The sequence below is a fragment of the Oryzias latipes genome, chromosome 3 (genome assembly GCF_053564925.1).
Source record: "Oryzias latipes strain Hd-rR chromosome 3, Olatipes_Hd-rR_3.1".
NCBI classification, from domain to species: domain Eukaryota; kingdom Metazoa; phylum Chordata; class Actinopteri; order Beloniformes; family Adrianichthyidae; genus Oryzias; species Oryzias latipes.
Window position 1 is genome coordinate 27,387,019 of NC_136239.1, and position 13,112 is coordinate 27,400,130.

The 13,112-nt window shown below is 36.5% G+C and overlaps 1 protein-coding gene across 2 annotated transcripts in view; it reads right to left on the bottom strand.

Moving 5' to 3' along the window:
* LOC101164142 (CUB and sushi domain-containing protein 1) overlaps nucleotides 1–13,112 on the bottom strand; it is a 411,649-nt gene that overhangs the window by 144,888 nt on the left and 253,649 nt on the right. For both annotated transcript variants that reach the window (XM_023953530.2, XM_078944567.1), the window contains exons 9-10: nucleotides 12,902–13,026; nucleotides 8,073–8,194 (exon numbers count right to left, since the gene is read on the bottom strand). In XM_023953530.2, the coding sequence (XP_023809298.1) occupies nucleotides 8,073–8,194; nucleotides 12,902–13,026 (247 nt within the window). The remainder of the gene's footprint in view (nucleotides 1–8,072; nucleotides 8,195–12,901; nucleotides 13,027–13,112) is intronic.

The window sequence follows — 13,112 nt, forward strand, 5'->3', positions numbered from 1 at the left end:
TCTATTCATTTTAAATGTTTATTCAAATAAATTTGTAAGAGTAAATATTTAAAAAGAAAGTATAGTAGACCTTCCATTTTGCAGACTAAAAAACAACAACACAACTTTGTTTTTTTATTGTGTTTATCAAATTGTCATTAAATTTTTAATTGAATCACGCTGTCATAAAAAGTTAGATTGGATAATTAAATTCACCTGTCAGGACAGGTGACTTTTTCTGTTTGAGGGTTAATATGCTGTAAATGTTACAGAGTTTAACAGTCGAATATTATTCTTTTAAACATTGTTAAGAACAAGGATTAATCCAAGCCTACATAATAAAATAAAATTATTCAACCAAGCAGTTAGATAGAAACGGAACAATGGATTTTACAGTTTCTTTATGCATTTTTATCACAACAAATATTCAGATTGACATAGATTCCAATGGTACGGAGCCCGTGTCCTGACATTAAGATATAAAAATATATCTTGTTCCCACAGATTAATATCTTGTTCCCACAGGTTATTATGTCGTTCGCACGAAATACTATTCCGTTCCCACAAGATACTATTGCGTTCCCTCAAAATACTATTCCGTTCCCTCGAAATTATTAACTCGTGCGAACGCAATAATTAATCCGTTCGAACGCAGTAATTATTCACGTCATAAGTCATACACGCGGATATGTTCTCTGTACGCCGGCAAAACTAAGCCGCTTTCAGCGGTAACTTCCGTGTCTCTGTGACCCATATTCGTTCAAAAAAGGAACATGAAAAACAAAAATGATCACTTTATTACCGTCTCAATGAATATATGAAAAATATCAAAAGATTTATGATAACTAGGCTGCTTTGTCATACGATAGCTCCTGCTAGGCTACTACTAGTGCCGCCGCAGAGCTCTTTGATGTATGCCGGCATTTGGGCAACTGGCTGGTCTGTTGTCAGACAGCTGATATTGTAGTTTAGGGTCGAACAGGAATAATAATATTCAGGACTTGTCTTTAATTAACTTTAGCAGTCAGTTGCTTTACATTCGAAGGCTATAAGGATACATGCTAACTGACTAGCCGATCATTGATCCTGTTATTAATTTACGTCATAGATTTACAGCAGATACCTTCAAATTTCTGTCTGTGTGTGTCTCATTACATTGCATTGAAGACACGGAGGATGTTTAGAGAACAGATTTACCGTATTTTCCGGACTATAACTCGCCCTTTTTTTCATAGTTTTGGCAAGGGGTGCGACTTATACTCCGCAGCGACTTATATTAGAAATAAATTGAAATAAATACATTGTTAACCCTCCTGTTATGTTCATTTGTGAGGAACAGAGATGATGTTCCTGGGTCAATTTGATGTATGAGGTATGTTAAGTGACTCAGAGAATCAGCAAACTTTTTTTACAGTAAGATCTTGAAGGCTAACAACATAATATTCTATTTTCCAATGATTTCATAGATTCAGAAATTCAATAAAAGTGAAAACTGTTTCTACAAATACAGGATGAAAACAGAGTATTAGTTAGCCAATGATGCTTCATGAAAAGAATAAATAAATAAGTTTGAGAAAAAATTACTGTGAAATTATTAGATAAACAGTCTGCTATGATTGTGTCATATAAGGTTGTGAAAGTTAAAATGTGACTTATAGTCCAGTGCGACTTATCTGTGTTTTTTTCTACTTTATAATGCATTTTTGGGCTGGTGCGACTTATACTCCGGTGCGACTTATAGTCCGGAAAATACGGTATTTATTTTAAAAAGCACAGAAGCATCCATCGTATTCACGTTCACTTTGCTGCGAATCATTGGTCTTGTTGTTAGACCTTGGTCACAGGGACACGGTGATTGGCCAATGATTGGCAGCAAAGCATCCTGGGAAACGTGACATACTGTTATTGTTGTTATGCTACAAGCAAAAGGTAAGTGCTTTAGGCGAAGCAGCCAGCTTAATATGATATTTTTTAGATTTTCATCGAGACAATAACAGATCGACCATTCTTGCTTTTATTTTTACCCCTATTGAATGCTCACAGAGACACGGAAGTAGCGGCAGGAAGCTGCTTTTGCAGCAAGATGACCGGTGGGCGTACCACTGCCAGATGATGTGAACGTGAATACGATGGATGCTTCTGTGCTTTTTAAAATAAATAAATCTGTTCTCTAAACATCCTCCGTGTCTTCAATGCAATGTAATGAGACACACACAGACAGAAATGTGAAGGTATCTGCTGTAAATCTATGACGTAATTAATAACAGGATCAATGATCGGCTAGTCAGTTAGCATGTATCCTTATAGCCTTCGAATGTAAAGCAACTGACTGCTAAAGTTAATAAAAGACAAGTCCTGAATATTATTATTCCTGCACGAGTTAATCATTTCGAGGGAACGGAATAGTATTTTGAGGGAACGCAATAGTATCTTGTGGGAACGGAATAGTATTTCGTGCGAACGAAATAATAATCTGTGGGAACAAGATATTAATCTGTGGGAACTAGATAAATTCTTATATCTTAATGTCAGGACACGGGCTCTGTACAATGGTGACTTGAAGAAGAGGTTTCTTTGTAGGATGAGTTAAAAACGCCTTGTTTCCACTGAGTAGTCTGGTACGGTCCAGTTTAGAATGGTCCAGGCAATTCAGGTGAGCAATTCCACTCAAAGTTGGACAGTCACAGCAATGTGGGGTGAAGCTAACAACAACAATGGAGGTCATCAAGTGGCTCATTTCTTTCCACTTGCCTTTTGGTACTTCATACATTAAAGCATTCAATGTCGTCTGAGAGGAGATTGAGGGCGGCGAAAAGCGATCTATTGGCGATTTCTTTTGTCCTAATGACCTTCAGCGAATGAATGTTTCAACAGTAGCTCCGCCCTTATCGGTCTGTTCTATTTTTCTATGGATCTACAAGCAAAGGGCCCCAAAAAATGGTACGCTTTGATGGGACTTAATGGGTACATTTTATAGCAGAAACGCTCAAAATACAGGGTCGGACCGTACCCCTGAGTGGAAACAAGGCTCATGTGTGCTATTAATTTCCTGGTAATGAAGCAAACAATATGTTTCTTTTTTTGACCAAACACTTTTGTATCAAACCCTAAACAACCTTTATCTGAATTATGGAATAAGCTCGTCTCGCACCCCCAGCCGTCCCCAAACTCCATAAGGATGAAGTTCCTCTGCTGGACTTTAAATATGTACTTGTAGAGTTGTAAAGTTAATTCTTCTCTATGAGTTCTGGTACATCGCCTGTCCGTCCTGGGGGATGATCCCTCCTTCATGTGGGCACCCCTGAGATTTTTTTGTTTTTTCCGGAATCCATTTATTTAGGAGATTTTCCTTACCGCGAAGAAGGGTCTAAGGGCAGGGATGCCCAGTTTAGTTTAGTCTGTTTAGTTAAAATTTAGTATTGTCCTATTGAATTCTATGCATTTATGGTCCTTTTCGATTATATGTTTACCTTACAATTACCGGTAAGAAGCCCATTAAGACGACTGATGTTGTGAATTTAGGCTATACAAATAAAACTGAGTTGAATTGAATTGGTTTTCATTTACTAGTTTTATAAATCAGTACTAAAACGATTAAAATAGAGAAGTGATTGGTTTTAGTCTCTTTTCTCATTTTACCTCTCACTCAGTGCTGATCATACCGGACTAACCTATTGATGCAAAATAAATCAATAGAATCAGCAGAGCAATCAGCACTGTTTTGACGCATGAAGAGAATTTAGAAAAGCATGCTTTCCCTGTGAGCCTGAGAGAAGCACTGAAAAGAAGGGAGGTGACCTCTATCCAAAAGTATTAGACATAGAAAGAACACTTGCCCTGAAGGCAGAGTAAACTCGAATTCTCTTTGTGAGATTGAGCCGTTATGTTGAGTCACCGTTGAACTGCCACACAAGCAGTTTGGGACTTGCTTCCCACACATTACTTTTAGCCTTCCAGTCTAAAACAAAAGTTTAAAATAACATAAAAAAAATAAAAACAATCTTTGAGAACACAGGTGACTTTGCTTTTTTTTTTCTTTAAAGAGGTGAAAGACACAAACAATATGTCTCATTTTAAATACCAGTACATTGTTTTTGCTAATTAACATTGTTAGTGTTATTATTGCTGTCATTTTAAAGATCATCTTGCCCTCAGTCTAATAAAGGTCTAAGGAACACTCTGTCCACTCAAAGGACAATATAAATCCACTTAAAGACCTGTCCTTTGTTTATTACAAATAAATATTCACATATTCCCCACTATGCAGCAAAATGATACATTTCAATATGTTTTATTGAGCCCCTGCCTGGGAAAGTGCGTTAGGGTTTGCAATTCTTGATGGTGGGCTATTACCTACCCATAGAAATTATTTTAAGACTTGTATTCATTTGTGTTTATGTGATTTTTTTCTGCAAGTCACCACTAAGAACATGTCCCAGTGCACACGACCAAGGGTAAAGACTGCCACCCTGGGCAGATGGCCAGGTAATTAAAGGGCTAACACAGATAAACTACCATCATTAACAGTCTGCCCGACCTGCAAGTCTTAGGATTCAGTGACGATATGGGGTCGTAGCAGAAAAATCTTTAATTTGAGAGTTATTGTAAGACCACAAGTGTAGATACAAGGTTGGGACATAGGTGAACCATGATTCACCTTGCCCTGATTAACTGTACCTCTTCCAACCTGAATATCTATGAACACGTAAGTTAAGTGAGCTGCTTTAAACAGTGAAGAATCAAAATAGGGTTTTAAAAAAAAAGCATCTGATGATGAGTGAGTTGAAGAAATATACCACATAATGTCAATCTGCTCACTGAGTCAAAAGTAAACACGTTCAAACAGAGAAGAGTAGCAACATGAATAGAGACGGAAAGAGAAAATGGCCTAATTCCTTGCAATCTGGTCTCAAGAGACTAACATTCTTTCAAGTGATGTGTGTATTAAGGTCATTACATATGCACTGTAATGAAAAAGACTCATGAAACAGTGGAGGGTGCAGTGTTCTTATCAGTAGGCTGTACCTCGAGTTGAGTCGGAAAGGCTTTTCATTTTAAGTCTTTTGTTTCAGAGTCTAGCAATTTAAGATTCCCCCCTCCCCCAAAAATGAAACCCATGCAGCCTAAAAACTACAGAGATGTTCCCTGATCACTTTTGTTTTAGTAAAATAAACAAACTGCGAGCTCTGCTAAAATAATTCATGTTGAGGATTGAAAACAACTTTGAGTGCTGTTGACTTGCTGCCGGACACTTCATAAAAGTGAGCCGCATGCTGCTCTTTTGCTGCAATACTGTGGGAGCTGTATAAACCACAAAGTGCTTTGCAAAACAGCTACTTGATAGCATTACGTGCTTCATTTGAAGTCTGTGATTTTAGGTCACTATTTTTTGCGCAGGAATTCTGCAATAAAATAAAGTCTGAGTACCGCTATTATTAGTGTGCACCAAACTGAATTGTTTGACCTTAGGGTGTCAATTTATCTGCATGGACAATCTTCAGTTAGATAGGTTTTAGAATTAGAAATGAGGGCCAGAGCAACAGCCAGGGATGAATTATGGAGTCAGAGTGCCAAACTGCAATCAAAAAGCAGAATAGCAAAAAGCTGTAAATTGAAATATGTCATACAGATAGGTTTCAGTCAATGTCTTCCTATCATAATGAACATTAATGGCTATTTACTCTGTTCCTTATTGATCCTTTTTGCTGAGTCTGTGTCATCATCATTGCACTAAGCTATCTTCTGGTTTTTTCAATATTTCTGTTAATGGGGTCTTTGGTCATTTCTGCAAACCGTAAAACTCACTACAATATTTCTATTAGATTGAGATCTAAACTATAACTGTAGCATTTCAGCACTTTAATCCTTGTTTTTTTTTTTTTTTTTTTGTTGTTGTTGTTGTTATGAATGTTGTTCTATTTTGGTCAAATGTAATAGCAGCTTAACATTTGACTGGAAATTCTAGGTATCAAGCACTTGTGGCTGGAAAGCTGTGCGAGACTGAACAAAGTAGTTAAACGTTGACACATCCCTTTAGGGGAACACAGCAAATCAGCTTTCACTGATTCACATAAGTGGTTTGGCAAAATTTTTTACGCCTGATGTCCTTCCTGACACAGCCCTGTATTTTATCCTGGCAGGGGACCGGCACAGGGAGGCTCAGACAAATATTTCATTATCTGAATACAAACCTGAAAAATATCCGTCAAAAAATTACCTTAAAAAAACACTTTTCGGTAATACCTCAGCTTTTTTATTAGATATATACTACACTATATTATTATTTAAAAAAATACAAATGTTTATGTATATGTATACATAAAAAAATAAATATTGAACTGCAGTCTGATCTAATTTATTCTGTTTTTTTTTATTCTGTCAGATTTAGAATTATTCAGTGTCTTTTTTCTGTAACTTTGTTTTACTCTTATAGCGTCTTTTATGTTTGTAGATGATGGCATTATACAAGAACCAGCAACTGCAGCTACTGAAAATGTATTATTACCACCCATTCTTTAAGAGCTCTATAATCTCTAAGTTTTCAAACCCACATGTAAAGGTGTGATGTATTTAGATTCAAAACCCTAAGTGAGAACTTGCCATATGTCATTAAATGGTATAACTAAAAGAAAACAACAAAAAATGTTTGATACATTTTTGGTTCATTTTGACCTTTTAGTCTCCCTATATGTGAAAATAGTATAAAAGAGCAAGGATTTTGTGTCTGTTGGAGAAAATGCAGAACACGTTTTGATCTGGTTGACATAGATTAGGGACTCCATTAGAGCCTTGCAGTTGCATAGATTTCACTGATCTGCACAGTAACATAGACACTGCGCCATAGCACGACACTAAGTCTTTTAGAATACATTGTCTCTTTAGCAAGGTCAGAAAGACAGGGAAGAGAATAAAAAGTCAATTTATTTCTCTTCTAGGCTCTCTGTTTTTCTCCTCTGCAATTATATCTCACCATTTCTGAATCCTTGCAAGCAGAGGCTCAGAGGTGAGCAGACTCCATTTCTATCCATCTTTTGAGAAAACTTTGGTGTCAGATGTCAGGTACCTGCTTGCACATTCAGTCATTTTGTACTCTCTTTTCACTGCAAGCTTTCTAGATATGAAGAAGCACTGGTCCGGTTTTTTTTCTTGTTGCCTTTCTTTTTTTCCTCAGTTACTGTCAATGAGTGCACTGCTATCTTATTTTCATTTTTTGCCTATCCCTTTCTCCACTCTTCATCTTTGAGCCTAACATTTTATACAAATCAAAGAGTAAGGAGGAAAGCTGATGATAGAGGGACAAAGTGGATTGTAAAAGAGCAATGCAGAGAAAAGCAGTAAGAACTCAAAGGCGAAGTGAGAGGAGTGGCATTTAAAGAAAAACGCAGGCGGCGAGGTGGAGGCAGCAGAGGCAAAAGATTTGAGTGTCAGAACTAAGACAAGAAGAGAATAGACCACAGAATACCAAAAAAAGATACATTATTGAAATACTCAGTAAAAATTATAAAAAATATTATAACAAAAAATGCATATGTATATTATCTCTATCCCTGAATCACAAGTTGTATATAACGAGTGTTCCTTTGGGTGAAATCCAAAACTGTTTAATACTGTTACCTATAGTCAAGTATGAAAACAAAAAGCATTAAAGAACAAAAACAAATTACTTGCATACCTTGTTATTCTTCTGGTATAATGTAATAACAATTACATTATGTCATTCTATATATATATGTCATTATGTATATATATATTAGGAGTAATGCAACAGTCACTTACAGACACGAGAATGCAAAGGTCTTTAATTTCCTTTGGTTTGGTCACAAGATGGCAGATTTTTACACACGACGTTAATACAAAGAAAAACAATAAAAATCATTATCTTAAATGAAGAACGAGTACAACAAAAGTAAAAATTAGTTGAGGATTGTGGAGATTATTTGACAGTAAAACTAAATATGAATAAGTAAATAACATTAAAAGCTGTTTAATCCCCAATATGCCTCTACCCATTCTCTCCTTGGAATGGTGATGTCAACTCATTGTGGTCCAAAGTGAACATTAAGATGTGAGAAAGAAGTGAGAAACGGATTTACCTTCTCAGGGTCCATTGCAGTGATGATCCAGACACAGTGTGCATTGCTTTCATACAGAACAGGGAAGTTTGGCGAAGTTATGACTCCTTTGGGCCCCCTTAGGTTACTGCCACAGGTCCGAGCTGCAAAAGTCGCAAATAAAGATTAAAAAAAATTTGTTGAATTTAAAAAAGAATCACGGAAATAACAATTATGCCTGCAGATAATGAACAAATGCCTATTATGAACCTTGCAGTTCTGAGTCATCACTACAAGCACAACATGCAGTTTTTGTAACAGCAAATCCTAATTACATTTTTTTTTCTTTGTTTTCTTTAGGTTTAGTGAGAGCTTATAGATTTCTGCCAATTTGAACCTGACTATAACCACCCCTAGTCTTGAACCACCGTCTCATGTGGTTAGATCCAGTTGAGTGCCCACTGCTCTACAGCCAGGCAGGAAATCATCACAATTTTTTGTTTATGGCCAATGTTATTTGCACTTATTTACATGTGATCAAGCTCAAAAACTGATGGAAATTCATGTTGGCCACACGTAATTCGTGCACCAAAACTGCACATTGCTGCAGTACCCGCACACATTTTGAGAGGAGTTTTTAAAATGTATTTTATGAATGTTCTCAATTACTTTGCGTGAATGGCAGCGGCTTTCCCTGTACTTGTTGGAATTTTAAAACATGTTTAAAAATATTAACATAAGAATTCTATTAAAGCAGGTGGAATGTTCCCAGGGGTTTCAAACACACACTCCATTCTTTAATTTTGTTTTGTTTTAATAGGTTAATATTTGTCCATAATTCAGAAGTCTCACTGTTTTCAAATGCACAACCTAACACAGAAGTTGGAGATTGTTACAGTTTGTTAAATTACCACTAGATGAATGTTTCCTTAGGGATCCATTATCTTAGAGTGTCTAAATGTTGATGTTCATTATTTTATATTCTGTTTATGAATAATGAGACAGGTGAAATCAATACAAACCTGGAAATATTAAATGTTGCAGTTTATCAAATGACCACTAGAGGTTGGTTTAAAGAAATAAACAAATGTCCATAAATTCTTTCAAAATCAGAGACTGTGATTTTCTGCACTTTTTTGTAATTTTGTCTCTCATGCTTGAGACATGCCTCTCTCATCTTTTTAAGTGGGAGAACTTACTCTATCTGTGGCTGACTAAATACTTTTTGGTCCACTGTATACAACAAACACAAGAGAGTAGCTAGACTCAGTAAGACCAATCTATCTATTCATTTGTATGGAAGAGTGAGCTTCAAGCTACTTGATAACATAATGTAGAGACATGAGGTACATAGGTTGCACAGACATGGAAAGAATGATTAGATAAAGAGAAAGATGGTACTGTACAAAAGGAGGGGGTAGAGAAAGCAGATAGGAAAAGGGAGGCAGCAAAGAGATGCTGAAAACATCAGGAGAGAAAGGAAGAGAGAGAAGGACTCCAGATGACTGATCTGCCTGTTAATTAGAAAAGAGAGCTGAAAAACACTGTGGTGCACACAGCTACATGGACACACAGAAACACTTTCATGGTGATTTATCTCAGAAACCAGCCTCTAATTAACAGAAAAGTCTCAGCAGAGAATAGGAGAGGCTCTTGGGTTGGACTCCCGGAAGAGTGATCACACTAGATAATACAATACACTAGAGCTGTACAGTACACTACAGACATATTTAACCTTTGCCTTTCTGCCTTCCTCACAGCTGCCAAACAGCTTTTCGTCATTTTTTGTTTTGTTTTTCTTTCTCTTCATCTTACTTTTTGTAATTTTACCCTTCAGATATTTTTGATTCAAATGCATCTTGAGGGAGAGATCACTGTCAAACACAGTGCATGTATAGTTATTAACACAAAGTACTGTCATGTCAAAAATGTAGCTCTTGAGTTTTGCTTTTCTTCATGAAAACCTGTTTTTATAGCAAAGAGCTGTGCCATAACAAGAGCATTTTGCAGAAACACTTCTTGACTAATAGAATGTAATGCTCATTAAAAGCAACATTAGGATCATTTTCTTAAGATTCTATACCTAAATCCTGACAGGAAACAAATGTTTCTTTGTCTTTTCATCAACATTGTTTTGACAAGAATGGTCCCTATCATGCATTCTGCACATTTCTAAAGTCAAAGGCAGCCTTGCAGACACAATGTGGGCACTAACACATATATAGAGTGACCTAGACTTAAGCTATAACACGATGTGACAGAGACCCTACAGTATGTGTCTGAGCTCAGGGACTCACTGTCCATCAAGCCCACACAGACACAGCTCAAGGCCAATCCTGCTGCAGATATTTGGTGTGTGACATTATCCTTTGGACACTTGCTGTCAATGCAGCTGTATTTGGGAGTGCCTACTCACTCACACTTGGGTATGTATGTTAGCTGTCCACCTGGAGCAAAAAACCCATCAGGCTATTATCAGTGAACATATGGCAGAAGGAACCTCTGCTTCTTTGCTGCACAGAAAGCACCATAGCAAACCAGGGTTCTTTGCAGATGTATTAAATTGTAAATGCACAAGCTTGGATTTTAATTTACTACATTAACATTGTTTTATGCCTTCAAAGGGTGGTTACTGATAACACTCAACAACTTCAAGTAAAAAATAATAATAATTTGTGTAAATTAATAAAATTCCAGATGGAGTTTGGAGGGTCACATGGTCCCATTCTCCCTCTGCCATATTTTCAGCTTCTTCATTTTCCTATGATTTCAAAATAAAAGAAAAAGTCAAAATATATAACAGCACTGTAAACATATTTTAACATATGAATTACAGTCCAGAATGAAGATAATTTTTTCTTCCATTTTATTATCAAATCAAAATTGACTTTATGGAACTATTGAACAGTTTTTATTTTAGTTAACTCTCATCTTTTCACCAGAAGAATTGCATAATTTCCATTTCTTCTTTCTTCTTCTTTACCCACTTATTCCGGTAGAGGAGTCATGGGAATGCTGGAGCTTACTACTATCAAGTGAAGGGTGGGGTTCACACGAAGCAGTTCACCAGTCCATAGCAGGGCCACACAAAGACAGACAACCACACAGTCACAGTTAAGGGGCAAGTTAGAATGTTCAGGCATGTTTTCGGACAGTGGGAGGAAGCCGGAGTGCCTGGACAAAACTTATTGAAGCACAGGGAGAATGTGCAAACTTCACACAGAAAGGGCCCAGCCAGGATTTGGAACAGGCTCTCCTTGCTGTGTGGTAAGAGTGCAAACCACTACACCAGTTCACTTACTTAATCCCCATAATCATAGATTTTATGGTGGATAAGTACTTTAAGATTTTGCAGTAGTAGTAGTAGTTTTTTTTTTTTTTTTTTTGGGGGGGGGGGGGGGGTAAACAATGAAAAACTTTAACATAATGCTTTGGTTTCTGCACCGCATTAAAATTATTTTAAGGATTCCTTCATTTAGCAGCTCATTTTGGTCTAACATTTTTAACACTCCTTTTGCTTTGGAGTGTAATAACTTCACATTTTTCCTAAACATCTAAACATGACTCTTATCAAAAATATTGATAGATACAGATGTGCACATTTGTATCAGGAGCTGTTAACCTGATATAAGTTATCCTGATTTTTTTCACAGCTCCTCTTTCTTTGGGATTTAGAGATACAGTCTTGTTTATTTTTTTATAGAAGAACAATATCATCTGTGTATGAATGGGAAGAATGCAGCCGACGCATGCCAGTCTGGTTTAATTATTCAGAGACATGCCAGCATTCATGACATTCACAGGCTGCTGGTGGTTGCAGACACCTGCTGTGCCCCTCCGGAGGCTGTAAATTAAGAAACTACTTTCAACCAGTCAGACTATTGTCACCTGTTTGATCTGTGGAAAAAAGTCAGCCTCAAATCAGTGGTTGTGCAATTTTAAACAGTTTTTGATGTGATCCATGGATCTATGGTTAACACCACATACACAGAACAGAAACCAAACTTAAGTGGTGTTGCTTAGATGTAAAAAAAACTATAAGAAATATTTAGTAAAACAATGATAAAAAAAACAAGGCTGGCTGTTTTGTACATGTTCATTACCATGCTTACTAACAATGGAGAAGCTATTATTGTTCTATCCCATTAACATGTATGTCTTGCCTGGTTACATAATGTTAAATCTCACACATCATTGCCATGTAATCCTACTGCTATCTGAGAACTATTAAAAACACATTAAAGATCCATAACACCATATTTAGATTTATGTAATCTTACTTTATGATGAGCATGCAAGTCTGGTTTCATTATCCACAGCTGCAGGGGTCCAGATTAAAGATGGTGCTAACCCTGAGCTTGTAGAGTGATCACACATGGAAAAGCAGCTCATCAGAGTTGATTGGTTTAACCGCTTACTTTTCAAAAGGTCACGCAAAATTGTCTTTGACCAAAAGAACTCCATCTCATGTGAGCAGAACACTAAATTCCACCACTTCTCATTACTGGAAATAATCATTATGCACATTACATTCTTTAGATCTCAAGGTAAATTAGCTATAAGTTTAATAGGGAAGGCAAACAGACTTTCTTTTATTATCAAATGATAACGTCCAGGCAAGTTCCTTGAAAAAAAGAAAAAAAAACTATTTTTATAGATTTTAAATCTTAAATTTCTCATTCTTCTCACTAAAAAGAAAAATAGTCAAAATATGTCCAATTACATGTTAGGAGTTTCTGGCATTCTAGTATGACTACATGTCACCTAACTTGTTTAATCGGAATAACTGAGGATTATAAAAGAATAGAAGCACAGACACAAACACTAAGGGAAACAAAGTAATTTTAGTAACAAGAATGGGTAAAACTTACTTCTGCAGATGGGTCTGTGGTCACTCCAGGCAGCTAGGGTGTCAGTGACACGTTGACAGGTGACGCTTTTAGATCCATACAGCACATAGTTGTCATCACAACTGAACTGGACGCTGGAGCCCACTCTAGGTGAGGATACACATTAGAAAAAGCAGTGGTAAGAAAGATTAAAATCCCAACTTTAATTACTGTTCAGCGATGAAAATAAAAA